This window comes from Myodes glareolus, chromosome 8, assembly GCF_982192425.1.
Source record: "Myodes glareolus chromosome 8, mMyoGla1.1, whole genome shotgun sequence".
NCBI classification, from domain to species: domain Eukaryota; kingdom Metazoa; phylum Chordata; class Mammalia; order Rodentia; family Cricetidae; genus Myodes; species Myodes glareolus.
The window spans coordinates 31,934,225-31,948,790 of record NC_142033.1 but is presented as its reverse complement, the minus strand read 5'-3'; the positions used below and the strand labels follow the sequence as shown (position 1 = coordinate 31,948,790).

The following is a 14,566-nucleotide window of genomic DNA, read 5'->3' as shown; positions in this document are numbered from 1 at the left end:
TTGTGCTGGGATTAAAGGTGTGTACCTGGCTAGCTCCCTGGAGTTGCTTTGTCACAAGACTTACAGGACTTGTTTCTGGTCTATGCCCTCACCACTTGGTATCTACCTCAACCCCACTTTTTTTTTTCCTGGCACTTTCTACAGCACAGTCTTGCCTTGGCCTCCCTTCACTCCCATACTTCCCTTCCCTCCCTTCTCCCTCCCTCCTTTCACCTCCCCCCATCACTGGTGATTTAGCAACAGTTACCACAAAACCAGTCTTTTCATGGCTTTCCCACCTGCTTTTGTCTGGTAGGACCCTTGTTTTTATGGGTTCCGTCCTGAAGCCATTCCTGTCCAATGTTAATCCTGCAGGTTGAACCAGGCTTGCACCAAGGTGTGGGGGCTCTAGGTGGTCTTCCAAGCAGCCCCACAAGGACTCTGGGCACCTCATACATGGGCTTTCTGGAGGCCCTTTTCCCTCACTGCCTAGTCTTCTGCAGTCTTGGCTTCCACTTTATCTGATAGGGCCAAGGTCTGGCCCACCTCTTTTTCTTCAATCTAAACTTACAGCTGTATTTCACTTACTCTTGTACTTGAAGAGAGTCCTTTCAAAACATTTTTATTTATTACTACTGCGTGTGTACACTTATGTACTTTCAGAGGTCAGAGGTCAGCTTTTGGAGGGGGGATTCTATCCCTCCACGTTTAGTTCCGATGGTCAGGTTTCCCTGACAGTGCTTTTCACCCTGGCTTCTGGAGCAGAGAGCTTTTTCCTTAACTCTGAAATGTGTGTCAAACCATATGCCGTGCCGATGTGGACTTTTTGGGCATTTGGTTGATCGGATTGGAAGCCAACATATGTGGTCTAATCTGGAAGGTGCGGTCATCATTATTACCTCGACATTTGGAGCTAGGTAGATATTTATTTCTGTGAGCATTGTCGTGTAAGAAGTATTGTGTGAAAATAGGTGAATTCCAAAGCTTGAAGAAAAATGGAAGGATGTCTTCCTGTCATGTACACTCTTATTTTTGACTGACTTTTTCACAGTTATATACACACACATTATATATGTGTATATATGCGTATGTGTATTGATCATACCTGCCTGCTGCTATATATACATATTTATCATACCTGCCTACGGCTGTCCTGTCTCCCTCTCTCCCTTTCCTCTCAGCCTCCTCATCCCTAGCCACCTTCTCCTTACACAAAGTCTTACTTGTTTTGCCTTTGTGAAAACTTTAATGTGAGCTTTAATGTGAGCCGCGCTTGTGGCTCATCTCCTTAAGTCAGGGCAACTTACCAGTGGCTACCCCACTGAGGAATAAGTCATGTCCGTGCTTCCCCAGAAGGGTGAACAGGGGATCATTGTTGTTTCTGGTTTCCATGGCTGTGGTTTTTAGGGTGAACATGAGTGTTGTAGCGCCATGAGGGTCAGACCTTCATCAGCGCAAGCCCTGTGCGCGACTGACCTGCAGAAAGGCGCGCGTCCAGCCCGGCAGCTTGCATACCAAATGTGACCCATAGGACTAATTGAAGGCTGCAGAAAATAACTTCATAGATGAATTTAAACTTTAGACAGAATTCCCTTTTCAGCCACAAATAGCAGGGCTATTTTTATTGTAGAGTACACAGAAGATGGAACTCAATATTAGAAGAAATGCTTTATTTCGCCAAGACAGCTCACACTCAACACAGTCCTTGTTTTTCTTGGCAGGAACTTCCCAGCCATCTGTGAGTCCAGGGGAGTTGTCTCCGCCATCCATCCAGCCAGCGCAACCGGAATTAATCGTCGAAGCTGGTGACACAGTCAAGCTGATGTGTGTCGACCCTGCCTTCGTCAGATGGACTTTCGAGACTGTCAATCAGATGAGTGAAAAGAAGCACAATGAGTGGGTTCAGGAACAAGCCCAGGCCACGCACACGGGCAAATACACGTGCATCAACAGTGCTGGCCTCAGCAGCTCTATTTACGTGTTTGTTAGAGGTAAATGCTGGCCTTTCTCTGTTGCCATGGCATAGAGTGTCTAGTACTCTGTTCTTACTTTCAGGTGACAGGTAGGGTGACCAAACCACAGACAGATTTTTCCCGGCTGGTCCTAGAAGACCTAACATCAATGTTTGCCTTTGCTGGCCTCCCTCATCTTTTGTTGCGCAGTGGCTTTGAGTGTGGCCCTGGCTGGGGGTCTCCAATGCCATAGCTGGATTTCAATCTGGTTAGCCCATTTGTCCTGGTTCTTGGAGTCAACCCTCAGAAAAAGTTAAGCCCTTTGGGAAAATTGCATTTTAATGCCTTGAGATACTAAATATTCCCACTTAGTAAAAACACTTCAGGGAACCAAAGGCCTCCAAAGGCCTAAACAGACTAGCACTTCAAAAGACTTGGCCCACTCTTCAGGGAGTAAATTCCAGAGAAACATCTCAGACAGCTAAGCATCCCTTATCAGCCGTATGTTATTTTGGAGTTGGCTCTTTTTAACAGTTACAACCTCTTCCAAACAAAAGACGAAGAGATGAGACTTCTGTTCCCGTACCTTGCTTTCTAGACAAATCCAGCAATCTCTATGTGAGCTTTTGCTGTGATGTCAGAGCCCAAAGGGCTGTGTCCTTTGGGTGACGTTAAAAACAAAGCTAACGACAGTTTAAGAGACAAGACGGCAGGGAATGAAAGCCTGGTCCTAGCACTGGTGGCCTTGGTACCGGGCCTGTCGTTTAGAACGTGCTTGCGGTTCTGAGCAAGGAGATGTCTTTCTTGTGCCTGGGAGATGTGCTGCCTAGCCTGGCGCCTCCGTTTCTCACTGTGGTCTTTAGATAAGATGAGCAGTCTCCCTTAGGGGATTGTTAGGGAAGACACAATTATATAAATCTTAGCATGCTCAAACAGGGGTTAATAAAGCTGCCTCGGAAGATTGCCACGGAATTGAGTGTGCCTCTGCCTGCTTTATCAGTTGCCCTTCCTTAAGTGGGCAGCTGAGGAGACCTGCTTACCTGATAAGCCACGGTTTAGCTTCAGGGTTCGGCTCCGAATTGTTCAGCCCACCCCCAGCTGCTGGTGACATTGGATGGAGAAGAAGGTGTTCTGTAATTTCCAGGCGGTAATGACAGGACCATTAGGCCTGACGGACGGGCTGCATAGACAAGCGCCTGTCTGAGGAAGCGGCCAAGTTAGCTGGAGCAGAGCTCACACTGGTTCTTCACGCTTAGACCCTTAACCGGTCTGTGACACGGTGAGGAAAGTACATGGCCCTTGTTGGAGACGACACCCTGGTGACAGAGAAAGTCTAGGGAGAAAACCAGCTGTGGCTTCTGATCATAGTCTGGTCATGAAGGTTTGATTATTTTTTTTCCCCTTAATTAAATGATAAAACGAGTGTATTTCGGTGGCAACAGATTCCGTTTCTGTGTTTGTAGCATTTGATTTCCAGGTGGAGAGGATAATTTTAAGACAGAGCTTCAGGGGGTGGGATGCTTGCTTAGTGCAATGAGTGCTCGCTACCCAAGCTTGAGGACCTGCGTTGGATCCCTGGTGCTCCCACAAAAGGCCAGTGTGTTGGAGGCTGGAGAGGCAGCACCGCCTTGAGGGGCACACGCCGGTTTTACTGGGGACCCAGTTTGGTTCCCAGCACCCACACTGGGCAGCTCACAACCATGTATTAACTCCAACTCTAGGAGATCTGACACCCCTTTGAGTCATCAGTCTGCATGCACATACTTGTAAATTCAGATTTAGAAAAATGGAAAGCCATTATGTTATGCAAGCTTGTAATGCTTTAAGCCTTAAAAATGTTTTCATGTGGTGGTGTACGCCTTTAATCCCAGCTGAGGCAGGTGGATCTCTTTTGAGTTCAAAGCCATCCTTGCCTATATTTGCATTTCAGGCCAGTATTCAGGTCTTACTAGACCCTGTCTAAACAAACAGAAACAGTGTCCACGTCCAGTCACGCAGCCGGCTGACTTTTTGTTCTGCTTCACAGATCCTGCCGTGCTGTTCCTGGTCAACCCTTCCTTGTATGGGAAAGAAGACAATGACACCCTGGTCCGCTGCCCTCTGACAGACCCGCAGGTGTCCAATTACTCCCTCAGGGGGTGTGATGGGAAAACTCTCCCCAAGGACCTGACATTCGTCCCAAACCCCAAGGCTGGCATCACCATCAAAAACGTGAAGCGCACCTACCACCGGCTTTGTCTCCGCTGTGCTGCCCAGCGGGGAGGCAAATGGGTGTTGTCGGACAAGTTCACCCTGAAAGTGAGAGCAGGTATGGTTGTCTCTTACATCTTGTGGGAGATGGAGACCCTGCTGCTGCCGCAGGCCTCTCTCTGCCCTCTTAGCCTAGGGCATCAGGACAAGCTACAATAGTAAGATTACCAGCTTCCAAAGTAATGCCATTTGTGAGTTCCTCCAGGGCGGCAGGCCCATGGCTGCTGCTGGCTGAGAAGGACACTAAACTTGCTGGTTTAGGGTATCTCAGAGTGACAGCCTCCTTGTGACAAGTGTTCCCGCTCAATGGAAAGATTTAATTTGAGAAGATTAGTCAACAAGGGGTTTATTCTTTAATTTGCTGTGGACAAGTGGCTTGTTTTTTCTTTAGCTGATTGGTTCTGATGCATTCCCAAGCCATTCAAGCTTGAGAAAGAAAGTGCCCACGGCCTGTGGACCTTAGCTACTGCGGGGTCACACCGAGCCTCTCAGTAGCCGAAAGATGAGCAAGGCTTTATATTTGAAGTTATCTAAATCAGTATCGCTTTGGGATTCAGCTGATGAGGAGAGTTTTTTTAACCCACTTTTGAAAAGCTGTATTCATTAAAATGAAGGAAATTTTAATTATTTAAAGCCTGAAGTTTTTAGAAATAAGCAAGGTGTGATGGTATAATACATGGGAAAGGTACCCATTGGCTAAGAGCGTATTTTTAGCTGTAGGCGAGGTCCTCAAGAAATCATCCAGTGTGTCCCAGGTAGAGTTTAACTCTGCTTCACTATGCTAACGTCTTCCACGTGGCTGGAAAAGCCAGCAGTATTTAAGATCTAGTGGCCATTCCTGTCTTTTTGATTCAACATGAATGGATATATGTGTGGGATAAATGACTTAATTGGTAGTGTATTTAGATGTGCGAGCAATGTACATAGGTTAGCATGTATTGTATTGTGTTTTATATTTTATTTAATGATATAATGCAAGCTATCTACAGTCAAGGAAAAGCAAATTTGGGCCTAGAGAGGTGGCTCAGGAATGAAAAGTGTTTGCTACTTCTCCAAAAGATTCCAAATCTTGAGCGGCTTACATCTGCTCCAGCTCCAGGGTACTCTACACCCTCCTTTGGGCTTTCTCAGACACCCACAAATGGCATATACTTACACACAAACACACACACACACACAAACAAATAACGAAAATAATTTTTTTTTAGAAAAGAAAAGGGCCGTTAAACTAAGAGAAGTTAAAATTCATGCTGTGTTGGAACCACTGACTTCAGGCAGATATTTTTTCTGATTCTAGCCATCAAAGCCATCCCAATTGTATCTGTGCCCGAAACAAGCCATCTCCTTAGGGAAGGGGACAGATTTTCAGTGACCTGCACCATCAGGGATGTGTCTAGTTCCGTGGGCTCCATGTGGATAAAGGGAAACACTCAGGTAAGGAACTTTGCTTATTCCTAGTGGCTTGTGGCTGTCCCTGTGTGGGAGATTGTACAGATTCTCTAGAAAACGGGCTCGCAGATGACTCTACTGGCGGACACGACATGGCTGTTAGCAACTCCCCTTTGCTGCTGTTTGCCTGTATATATTACAACATATGCATTTTTATTATTAATTCTCACTATTTTGAGAAAAGAGCGGACACTAGCCTCAGGTTATTACTTAATCCTTTCCTTTCTTTCAAGGAAATTCAGAAACAAGTCAAATGAATAACTGTATACCTGCTTAGGCCAGATGATAGCAAGCGCTTCCAAGAACCCTCTCTCCTTCTTGTGGCGAATAAATGGTGTGATGTGTGGCCCACAAGGCTCTTCTGAGCCCCGAAGAGTGGCCAGGGATGGGGTTCTCCCTTCCCGCAGCACGGGCTCGCTCTTTCTTGGAGCCTGGTTACCTGAGATTAAGTTGCTAATGGCCTTCTGTTTGTTTTAGTTGCTATTAATAAAACGGTTGTCGTTAATGTGAACCGTTTGGACGCGCTTATGTTCTCATTCAGTTGACAAATTCATGTTGAATGCCTACTGCATGTCAGATTCGCTGTGTTGGGTAAATCTGTTTATCTTAAACAAATTCTAGCCAGATACTCCACCCGCCCATCTCTCTTTCCTTCAGTGCTAAGACTTGAACCCAAAGGCATTATTATGCCTGCTAGGAAGGCAAGGGCACTGTCATTACAATTTTAGACAGTTTTATTTGGATATTTCTTTTTTTTCCTGAAATAACTCAATAATAAGCCTTTTAAAGCGCTTAATTTTCCCAACATTTTGCATTAAAATTCCCATTGACTGAGTTTCCTATTTTTAAGTAATTTTCGTAGATGATTCCCTAGCCCATTCACATATGGGAATGTGAAATGAAAAAAAAATACATTTCATTCCTCCTCTTCCTCCTCCTCTTGGCCAGTGTTCAACATTGACAATTTCATGCCTGCATAAAGAGTTTTGTGCTAAACGCATAACCATGGTGATCCGCATAATGACGGTATTTGTTCAGTCCTTGATGGATGATATCTTGCTTCGTCTATGAAGCCTGCCACTGGCCTGGAGAATGGATTGTACTGGAGACCCATTCTTTTAAACTAAGGACTCAGAGAAGCAAGTTTTAGTTTTTAGACCATCTAATGTAATAAAAATAATAGCTTCTGTATGGATTTTGGGCTAACCTTACAGAGCACAATCCCATATTAATTGGCTTTCTATAATTCTTGATTTCAGATGAGAGAACAGTTTAGGCTGTGTGTGTGTCTATTTGGAAATTAGCCCTGTTAAGATGAGAAATTCAATTGCCCCAGGTGGTTTTGCTCTGAACCACGTTTCCCAGGAGCCCTGCATGCCATTCCCAATTAACCCGCTGGCGATGCTAGCTGATTCTTTAGTGTTAGGAACTCTTTGGGGAGATCCCAGTGTGTGCCTCCAAGGGTTAAAGCAAACCAAATCATGTGCAGACAGCATGTAATGTGTGACTTGCAGATGGGGCTCTTGGCTCTCGGCCAGGGTTCACCAGGAATCTTTTATTGATCCTTTGGCATAATTTGGAATGCTGTTACCACTATCAGATTATTTTAAAAATCCATAATATTTGCTCCTGACCATTTAGAGGAAGTTTCACTCATGAGAAATGGAAGCTACAATGCAATCATAAGATTAGCTGTGATTATTTGCTCAAGTGTATGTCTTGGGGTCTCTGTGGTGGCTGTTGATCGGCTGGCTTTCCAAATGCTAACGTTTCTATTCGCTCTTACTTCTGAGCTTGGTGGTTGCTAAGTTGTGGTCTTTGACCTGAGGTGTTGCTAGGACGCCATTTTTGATCAAGCTGTTTCGTTCTGCCCTGACCATCTCAGAGTTTGTGCTGAGCGCCCTTTTGGGGACTCTCTGGCCCTAGTAGGGAGTGGTGTCCCATCTGCTCCTTGTTGTCACTGGCTTTGGAGAGAATTCAGAAAGAGTGGCCTTAAGGCCATCATGAGGGTGGCTCATTTTGTTTTGATAGTGATCCTATGTGGGAAAATGACAGCTTCCCCCCCTCACTTTTATAAACACCTAGAAGGAATGGCCTGGAATCCACAGCTGTCGTATGGGAACAGCGTTTAAAGCACTATTGTTAGCTCACACCTTTTAGAAGCAGAGGCCGAGGCCAGCTGTGTCTTTGACTTGATCAAGAGCTCACAGCCAATTAATGGCCACATAGATTCTCTTTTATTAATCCTTGGGCCATCAACTTTTATGTATGCTTATTTTAATGTCATAGGATTCCAAACCTCGTGGGCTGGGCGTCAGCTCCGTAGCAGAGCTTTGCCTGTGTAAGGCCTTCAGTCTCCATGCCTGAATAACAGTTCTTAAACTATGATTATACGAGGAAGAAGAAAGGCATTGTCTGTGTTTGTAGTTAGCAATGCTGTATATATAATGGAAATGTAATGTGACCTTCACAGGCCATTTAAAATTTCCCAGGAGACAAATTCCAAAAGCAAGTGATTTTAATGTCATATTTGACTCAGAAATAAGAAATACTATCATTTCTTACTAAAATTACCATAAAGGTTATTAATGTATTCTGCATCTTAGATAACTCTAAGTAGCCAGAATCTAGCATATCTTATATGTGGACTCCCAGCTGCCACATTTGGAGTGTCCTGTGGTCACAAGTGGCCAGGTAGCCTGTGTGTTTTCCATGTTTGTTTCTCTTGTCTTTTCCCCATGTGCGGGCCTTTTCACTTGGTTGCAGTTTTAAGATTAGTGCTTGTTCGTGATAGCTTCTCACTACTGTAGCCCAAGCTGGCCTTGACCCTGTAACTGTTGGCCTGTCTCAGCTGCTAAATGTTGGCTCTACACAGGTGAGCTACCCTGCCCCCTCCTGTGCCAAGTAATAAAAAAAAAATTCTCTCATTTCCTAAGCAGTCATAGTCTTCACTGTGACATCCAGATTATGGATATTCATGTCGTTTCAAGTGTAATGCGGTCACATCCTGGAACTTTTGCCGTGTTATGTCCCTTAGACACGGATGATCTGAGGACCTGTGGGTCCTGCCAGGCTCCTTTCCAACATTGTTCCCATTACGAGCACTGGCCGCCGGGCTGGCCGCTGGGGCAGTGTAGCTGGCCATCGCCCTTGCCCTCGTTGCCGGTAGCAGCCCCTGCTTGCTCGTGTTCTTTAGTGGCTGTTTCCCCATTGTAACAGCGACACGCACTGTGCGCATGGCAGCAAATGTGACCTAGCGCTGGCTGCCTGTGGTACTTCTCATGCAAACATCTCTCCTTGTGTGGTCTGCAGCCAGATCACAAGGGCAGAAGCCATGGTCCTTCCTGGTCAGCCTGCTCAAATGCTTTGTGATGTGGTCTTGTATGTGTCATGTGCCCCGTCTCTTCCGTAGTTCAGAAAATGTGACTGGGCTGATTAACTGTGGTGAACCTCCAAGTCAGCTGTACGTGTTGTGATTCTCATTTCAGTTTTGAAGAGACTAGATGTTAATACAGAGGTTATGTTTCCTTTCAGTCCCTAGATGAACACATGAAAAGGTAACAGGAAGGATCGGAGATGGAGCTCGGCCGAGCCTGCTTGCCTCGCACGCATGCGTGTGAAGTCCTGGGCTCAGTGCATAGCACAGCATATACTGTGCCTGATAGTAGCATAGGCCAGTGATCCCAGCACTCAGGCGGAGTCGGCCAGTGATCCCAGCACTCAGGAGGAGTAGGCCAGTGATCCCAGCACTCAGGCAGAGGTTCTAGGTCATTCTTGGCCACATAGGGAGTTAGAAGTTACCCTGGGCTATCTTGGGCAACATGGAGATCCTGCCTCCAAAGGGGCAGGGTCGGAATTGTTACTATGACGTAAGTGTGCTGACTCATTATGAAACATCAGTATTCTGTAATAATTCTTCCATGGGGACGACTAAAATCTAATACTGCAGAGAACTTGGAATGATTTTTTTTCTCATTTTTTCCCCAATCATTCATAATGACTATCTTTCAATATAATCCTGTGATATGAAGGGTTCTAGTGACAGGCTTGTCACGATGCCTTATTATTCCTCCTCAGTAGTGTATAATGAATGCTAATATGGAGAAGTTAATTGCTGCTATTTTTAATTTAGGAAAGATCTTGAATATAAATTATATGGTAATCTTTGATTTTTTTTTCCCCGCCCTTTCTGAAAACCGCAGGCTAAAGCGCAGGTGAAACAGAGTAGCTGGCATCGGGGTGACTTCGATTATGAGCGCCTGGAGACACTGACTATCAGCTCCGCAAGAGTTAATGATTCTGGAGTGTTCGTGTGTTATGCCAATAATACTTTTGGATCAGCAAATGTCACAACAACCTTGAAAGTAGTAGGTAAATATCTCTATGGGAATGTATAAATTACCGGCAATAGTGAGAGGAGAAATTGCTAGATAGTTTCCTTTTTATGCAAATGGGATTCTAAGAACTGATTCGTAGAATTTATTATCACCGAATGAATGAATGAATGAATATTATCCCTGGAGCCTCTTGCCAGGAGAACGCCAAACCAAATCCTACCAGTTTGCCCCAAAAGTCAGTGGAGAAAGGTCTCTGAAGTTCAGACCTGTCACCCTGTGCTCCCACCTTCCCCTCCCCCAACAAGCAAAGCACACGCTGACTTTGCCCCCACACTGTAGCCCTTGCTGAGGGATATGAGCCTGGAAATGAGCATAGATGTTCTTTGTCAGGCATCAAAGATGCATAGAGCCTGGAAGAGTTCTCTGTCTTCCCGTACTTTGTTTTCGTTGGTTGTCGGCTTTAGTCCCTCTGTGGTCTGACTGAATTGGGCTTCTCCAGCCTCTTTTGCTCTTCTCCCTCCCTGCTCACTGTAGCTTGAAATTCATCATTGAGGCCTTCAGGAAGGCGGGATTGGTACTGGTGAGCATTTCTTAGAGCAGGTCCTCTCTCTGCCCCCAGATGCTCAGCACAGTAGGGTTAGCGTTGGTCTTCCCAAGGCTAGAAACTCCACAAGTGTTTATTTCCCAGGTAGCTGCTCTCAAAGAGAGGCAGCACATAGTGGGTTCCTTGTTATTTTTTGTTTTACCCAGACCAGTAATAATTATCTCAAAATTATTTTATTCATAGGTTTCTTCTTTCTTTTTTTCTTTCTTTGGTTCCTATGTGTTTTTTAATTGTCCATCTTTAATGTAATTGAATTGTAAAATTATACACACACACACCTTTTTCATGGAACCATTTTCTTGCTACTTGCTTTGGATAGCCCACATGTAGCGCAGTGAGCTCATCTTTGTAAGCAGTAATAAAGCGAAGCACTGTTTGTTTTCGTCTCTCTTCTTTCCCCACCCCAGATTTCAGTAATTTACGGAACAGAGCTCTGTGTTTTTTTTTAACCCCCCCTTAGTTATGTCATAAAAATTTGGTGTTTCTGCCCAAGTTCTAATGGAAAGTCTCTCAACAGACGAACACAGAGAAGATTCTCCGCTTATAATTATAGAGCCGTCGCACAGAAAGTGTGCTCCTCTGTCCCCAAATGTGATCGTGAGCCATTTATTAATTTGAATAGAGGGCTATGCTTTTAAAATATTAAACTCCATAAGCACTAATTTGCTAAGTTGATTAGGGAGCATGTTGATATATCCTCTTCAGCTCCAGAAAGCAATTAGGAAGGATGTTTTGAGCATATTGTAGTATGTAATCGGATTTTAAAAATCCATTCATCAGTTTCCAAGAATTAGAAATGTGTGACTGGAAAGCCAGCCCCCGTGGCTGTGAAATCCGAGTCTGGTTTTACCGTGGGTTAGGAGTGGGTCATAGTGGGACAGGAACAGGAAAGGACAGGGGGTAATGCTGTAGGGACTAGGAGTGGGGTTCGGATCCAACCTGCGATGGGCATCAGAGTAAGACTGTGGGATCCTGCTGACTTTTGTTTTTATTCTTTAATATTTAGAATCGTGTACAGTGAAGGCCCACAACTCATGTTGCAGGGCTGCATCCAGATCGTAAAAAGCTTATGATCACGAAGCAAATGAGCACACCTACCATCTCCCACAGTACCTTTTGGTCATTTTTTTGTGGCAAGAGCAGATGGAATCGGGCCTGGGTTTGGGTTAGGGGCTCTGCCACTTGCTGTCTAATGACCTCCAGTTTTTCTCGGCAACCTCCAGCTCCCACAGCATTGGAGATGAGGAGAGGCAGATTTTCATGGGAGTGTCTGACACAGCGTTTGAACCTGATTGGAAGTTAATGTGCTGCCAATTTGTTAATAAAGGGGTACCTGAAAAAAGACTGAATGAAACAGTTTGCTTAGAGTCCCTTTTTATGTTATAGTACCTAAGGTAGAGTCTTAATAATTCTTACGTTATAGAAATGTAAAGCTTCATACTACCACACAACATCATCCTATTGTGTTAAATCAGCCATTGTTAGTATAGCGAAAAACCCCAACCCAAGCAGTTCAAAGGAGGGAAGATTCTATTGCTCGCGGTTCCTTCTGGAGACTTGAGGCAAGTCTGGAGCATCATGGTGGGAGCAGGAGGTGGAAGAGAGGCAGAGAGATGCTCACGAAGGACCAGGCACAAGACAGACGCTTCAGAGACATAACCATAATGACCCGTTTCCTTCAAACAGACCCTTCCCCGTTCCATTCTGCAGAAGAGTTACCAATGGGTACCCATTGATGAATTTAGACCCCTCATGATCCAGTCACTTCCAACAAGCCTATTTGCTAGCAACTAAGCCTTTAACATATGGGCCTTTGGGAGGAATATCCTTTATAGTCAAATCATAACGCCAATATTGAACAAAGTAGACTATAGAAAACCCAGGACCACTTACATATTTGCTTCATGGTAACTATGATATTTTTTTCATTGTGCAGTATCTGGTTATATGGCCCTGTGATACAACGTTTATTCTTTTAACATAGCAAGAGCTAACAATAAAAAAACCCTGCTTCGTCTTAAAGAGTGACAGAGTTCATGCTGCTTGTGATTCTGATGTTAGGACAGAACCAGTTCCAACTCCAGTTTGTTTTTTTTTAAGATTTTTTTTCATTTCACCCTGAAAATAATCCCTTTTGAATTGGTTCAGTAGCTAGAGGACACTGGAACAAGCCAGGTTTTGACTCTGAACCTAGAGGCAACCAGAGAGCATTAAAAACTGCAATGACTCTCAAAAAGCCAAAAATAAATAAATAAAAAAATAAAAAAGGGAAAAAAACCCAACTGCAGTGGCAGTCTCTTGTGTATATGCAGATGATTGCAAAGTTAGTGAAAGTTTACAATTAATTTTAAGCATTTGAAAATGAAATAGAATAAAATTTTAACTTTAACTCGATGTAGCTGATTTTAAGGATTTGAGTATTTTGCTTATTTTTGTATCTGGGTTTTCATTATTCATTATACATACAGTTTTATTCATGTTCTCATTCTCTCTCACTTAACATGTATAGAGACTCTAAAAAAAGAGGCCATTCTTGGCTTCCCCTAGACCTGTGTTCGAAGTTAGACTTCGCTTTATGTTTTCGGATCCAAATCTAAATCATCAATTTCATCTCTAAATTAGAGATAACAAGCATTACCTATAAATTAGAGTTATCTCTCCATCTCTAACCTGGAGCTGGGGAGATGACTGAGTGGATAAGAACACTTGTTTTGCAAACCTCAGGAAGTGGAATTCAAATCCTCAGCACCTACATAAAAACAACCAAGCACAGCTGTGCACGGCTGTAGCCCCATAGTGGGGGACAGAGATGGGCAGTTTCGCTGAAACAGTGGGTCTCTGAGGGAGTGGGAGACCTTGTCTCCAGGCACCAGGTTGGCCGGTGGGGAGGGAGGCACCTGAAGTGTTGGTCTAGCCTGACGGGCGTCTTTAGTGTTCATGTGCATGTACCATACCCCCAGACACCAAACATGACATACATACATGCAGAGAAAACCTATAACCTGCTTTTTATCTATAAATTAGAGGTTGCAGCTCTGTGTTCCAGAATGACATAATGTCGTAATTATTAAATAAAATGTGTGCTAAAGTGCCCGGGGCAGTTCTTGGCCCATAGTGAGCAGCCCCTAAATGGTGGCTATAAAAATAAAACGGGGCAATTAGTTTATTGCTCTTTTTCAGGCTGGCTCTTGGATTGTTACATGGCCATTTCTAAGGCTGCATTATTTACTTCACCGATGTTCTGTCATTTCAAGAGTTATCGTCACCTGTACAAATAGCACTCTGTGCATCTCTAACCCATTTTAAGAAGAGTCCTCAAATGGAAATTATAGGATTTAGACTTAAAAATAGATAATTTAAAAAAAGAAAATCTCGATCGCTAACGGGTTCTGAGAAGAAGCGTGCCAGTTTGTCGTGTGTGGGTCTCTGCGCTTCTTTGAACACACTTGAGATTCTTGGGTTTATTTTAAATTAGTTTTGCTATTTTTAATAAATGGAAAGTGCTCTCCATATTTTAATTACCGGTTTAGCTAAACCTTCTTCCTCCCATAGCTGTAGTTTAATGACCTCTTTCCCATTTCCTTAATTCAAGTTTGCCCTTCACGATATTCTCCCTTAAAGTTGCTTACTTCTTATGCTATCCCCCCATAAGAAGTAAGAGTCCGGTTTTCATGTTAAAATGCTGTCTTGACTGATGGGCAAATCCTTCTCTTCAGATACACAATGATGTTTTCTGCATCATTTTCATCATACATTAGAGCTCACACTAGCCTTGACTCGGTGGTGGTACTTTCTTGCTACGTTTGTAATTGTTCTGGGTCTAGGTGGGGGATATTTTAGTAAAACACCCTAGGCCTTGAACCTCATAAGTGTGGAGACAGTGACTGAAGAGGACCTTTTAGGGAATTGCTAGTGATGCATTATACAAGGCAGGGACTTGGGTGTGTGCCTCTTCTCATCCAAGGATGTAGTGAAGAGCAGGAGGAAGGCAGTGG

The 14,566-nt window shown here is 44.1% G+C and overlaps 1 protein-coding gene across 5 annotated transcripts in view; it reads left to right on the top strand.

Annotated features, from left to right (window-relative positions):
* Window positions 1-14,566, top strand: part of Kit (KIT proto-oncogene, receptor tyrosine kinase) — a 78,274-nt gene that overhangs the window by 31,212 nt on the left and 32,496 nt on the right. For all 5 annotated transcript variants that reach the window (XM_085691767.2, XM_048414890.3, XM_048414889.3 and 2 more), the window contains exons 2-5: window positions 1,701-1,970; window positions 3,958-4,239; window positions 5,479-5,615; window positions 9,833-10,001. In XM_085691767.2, the coding sequence (XP_085547893.2) occupies window positions 1,701-1,970; window positions 3,958-4,239; window positions 5,479-5,615; window positions 9,833-10,001 (858 nt within the window). The remainder of the gene's footprint in view (window positions 1-1,700; window positions 1,971-3,957; window positions 4,240-5,478; window positions 5,616-9,832; window positions 10,002-14,566) is intronic.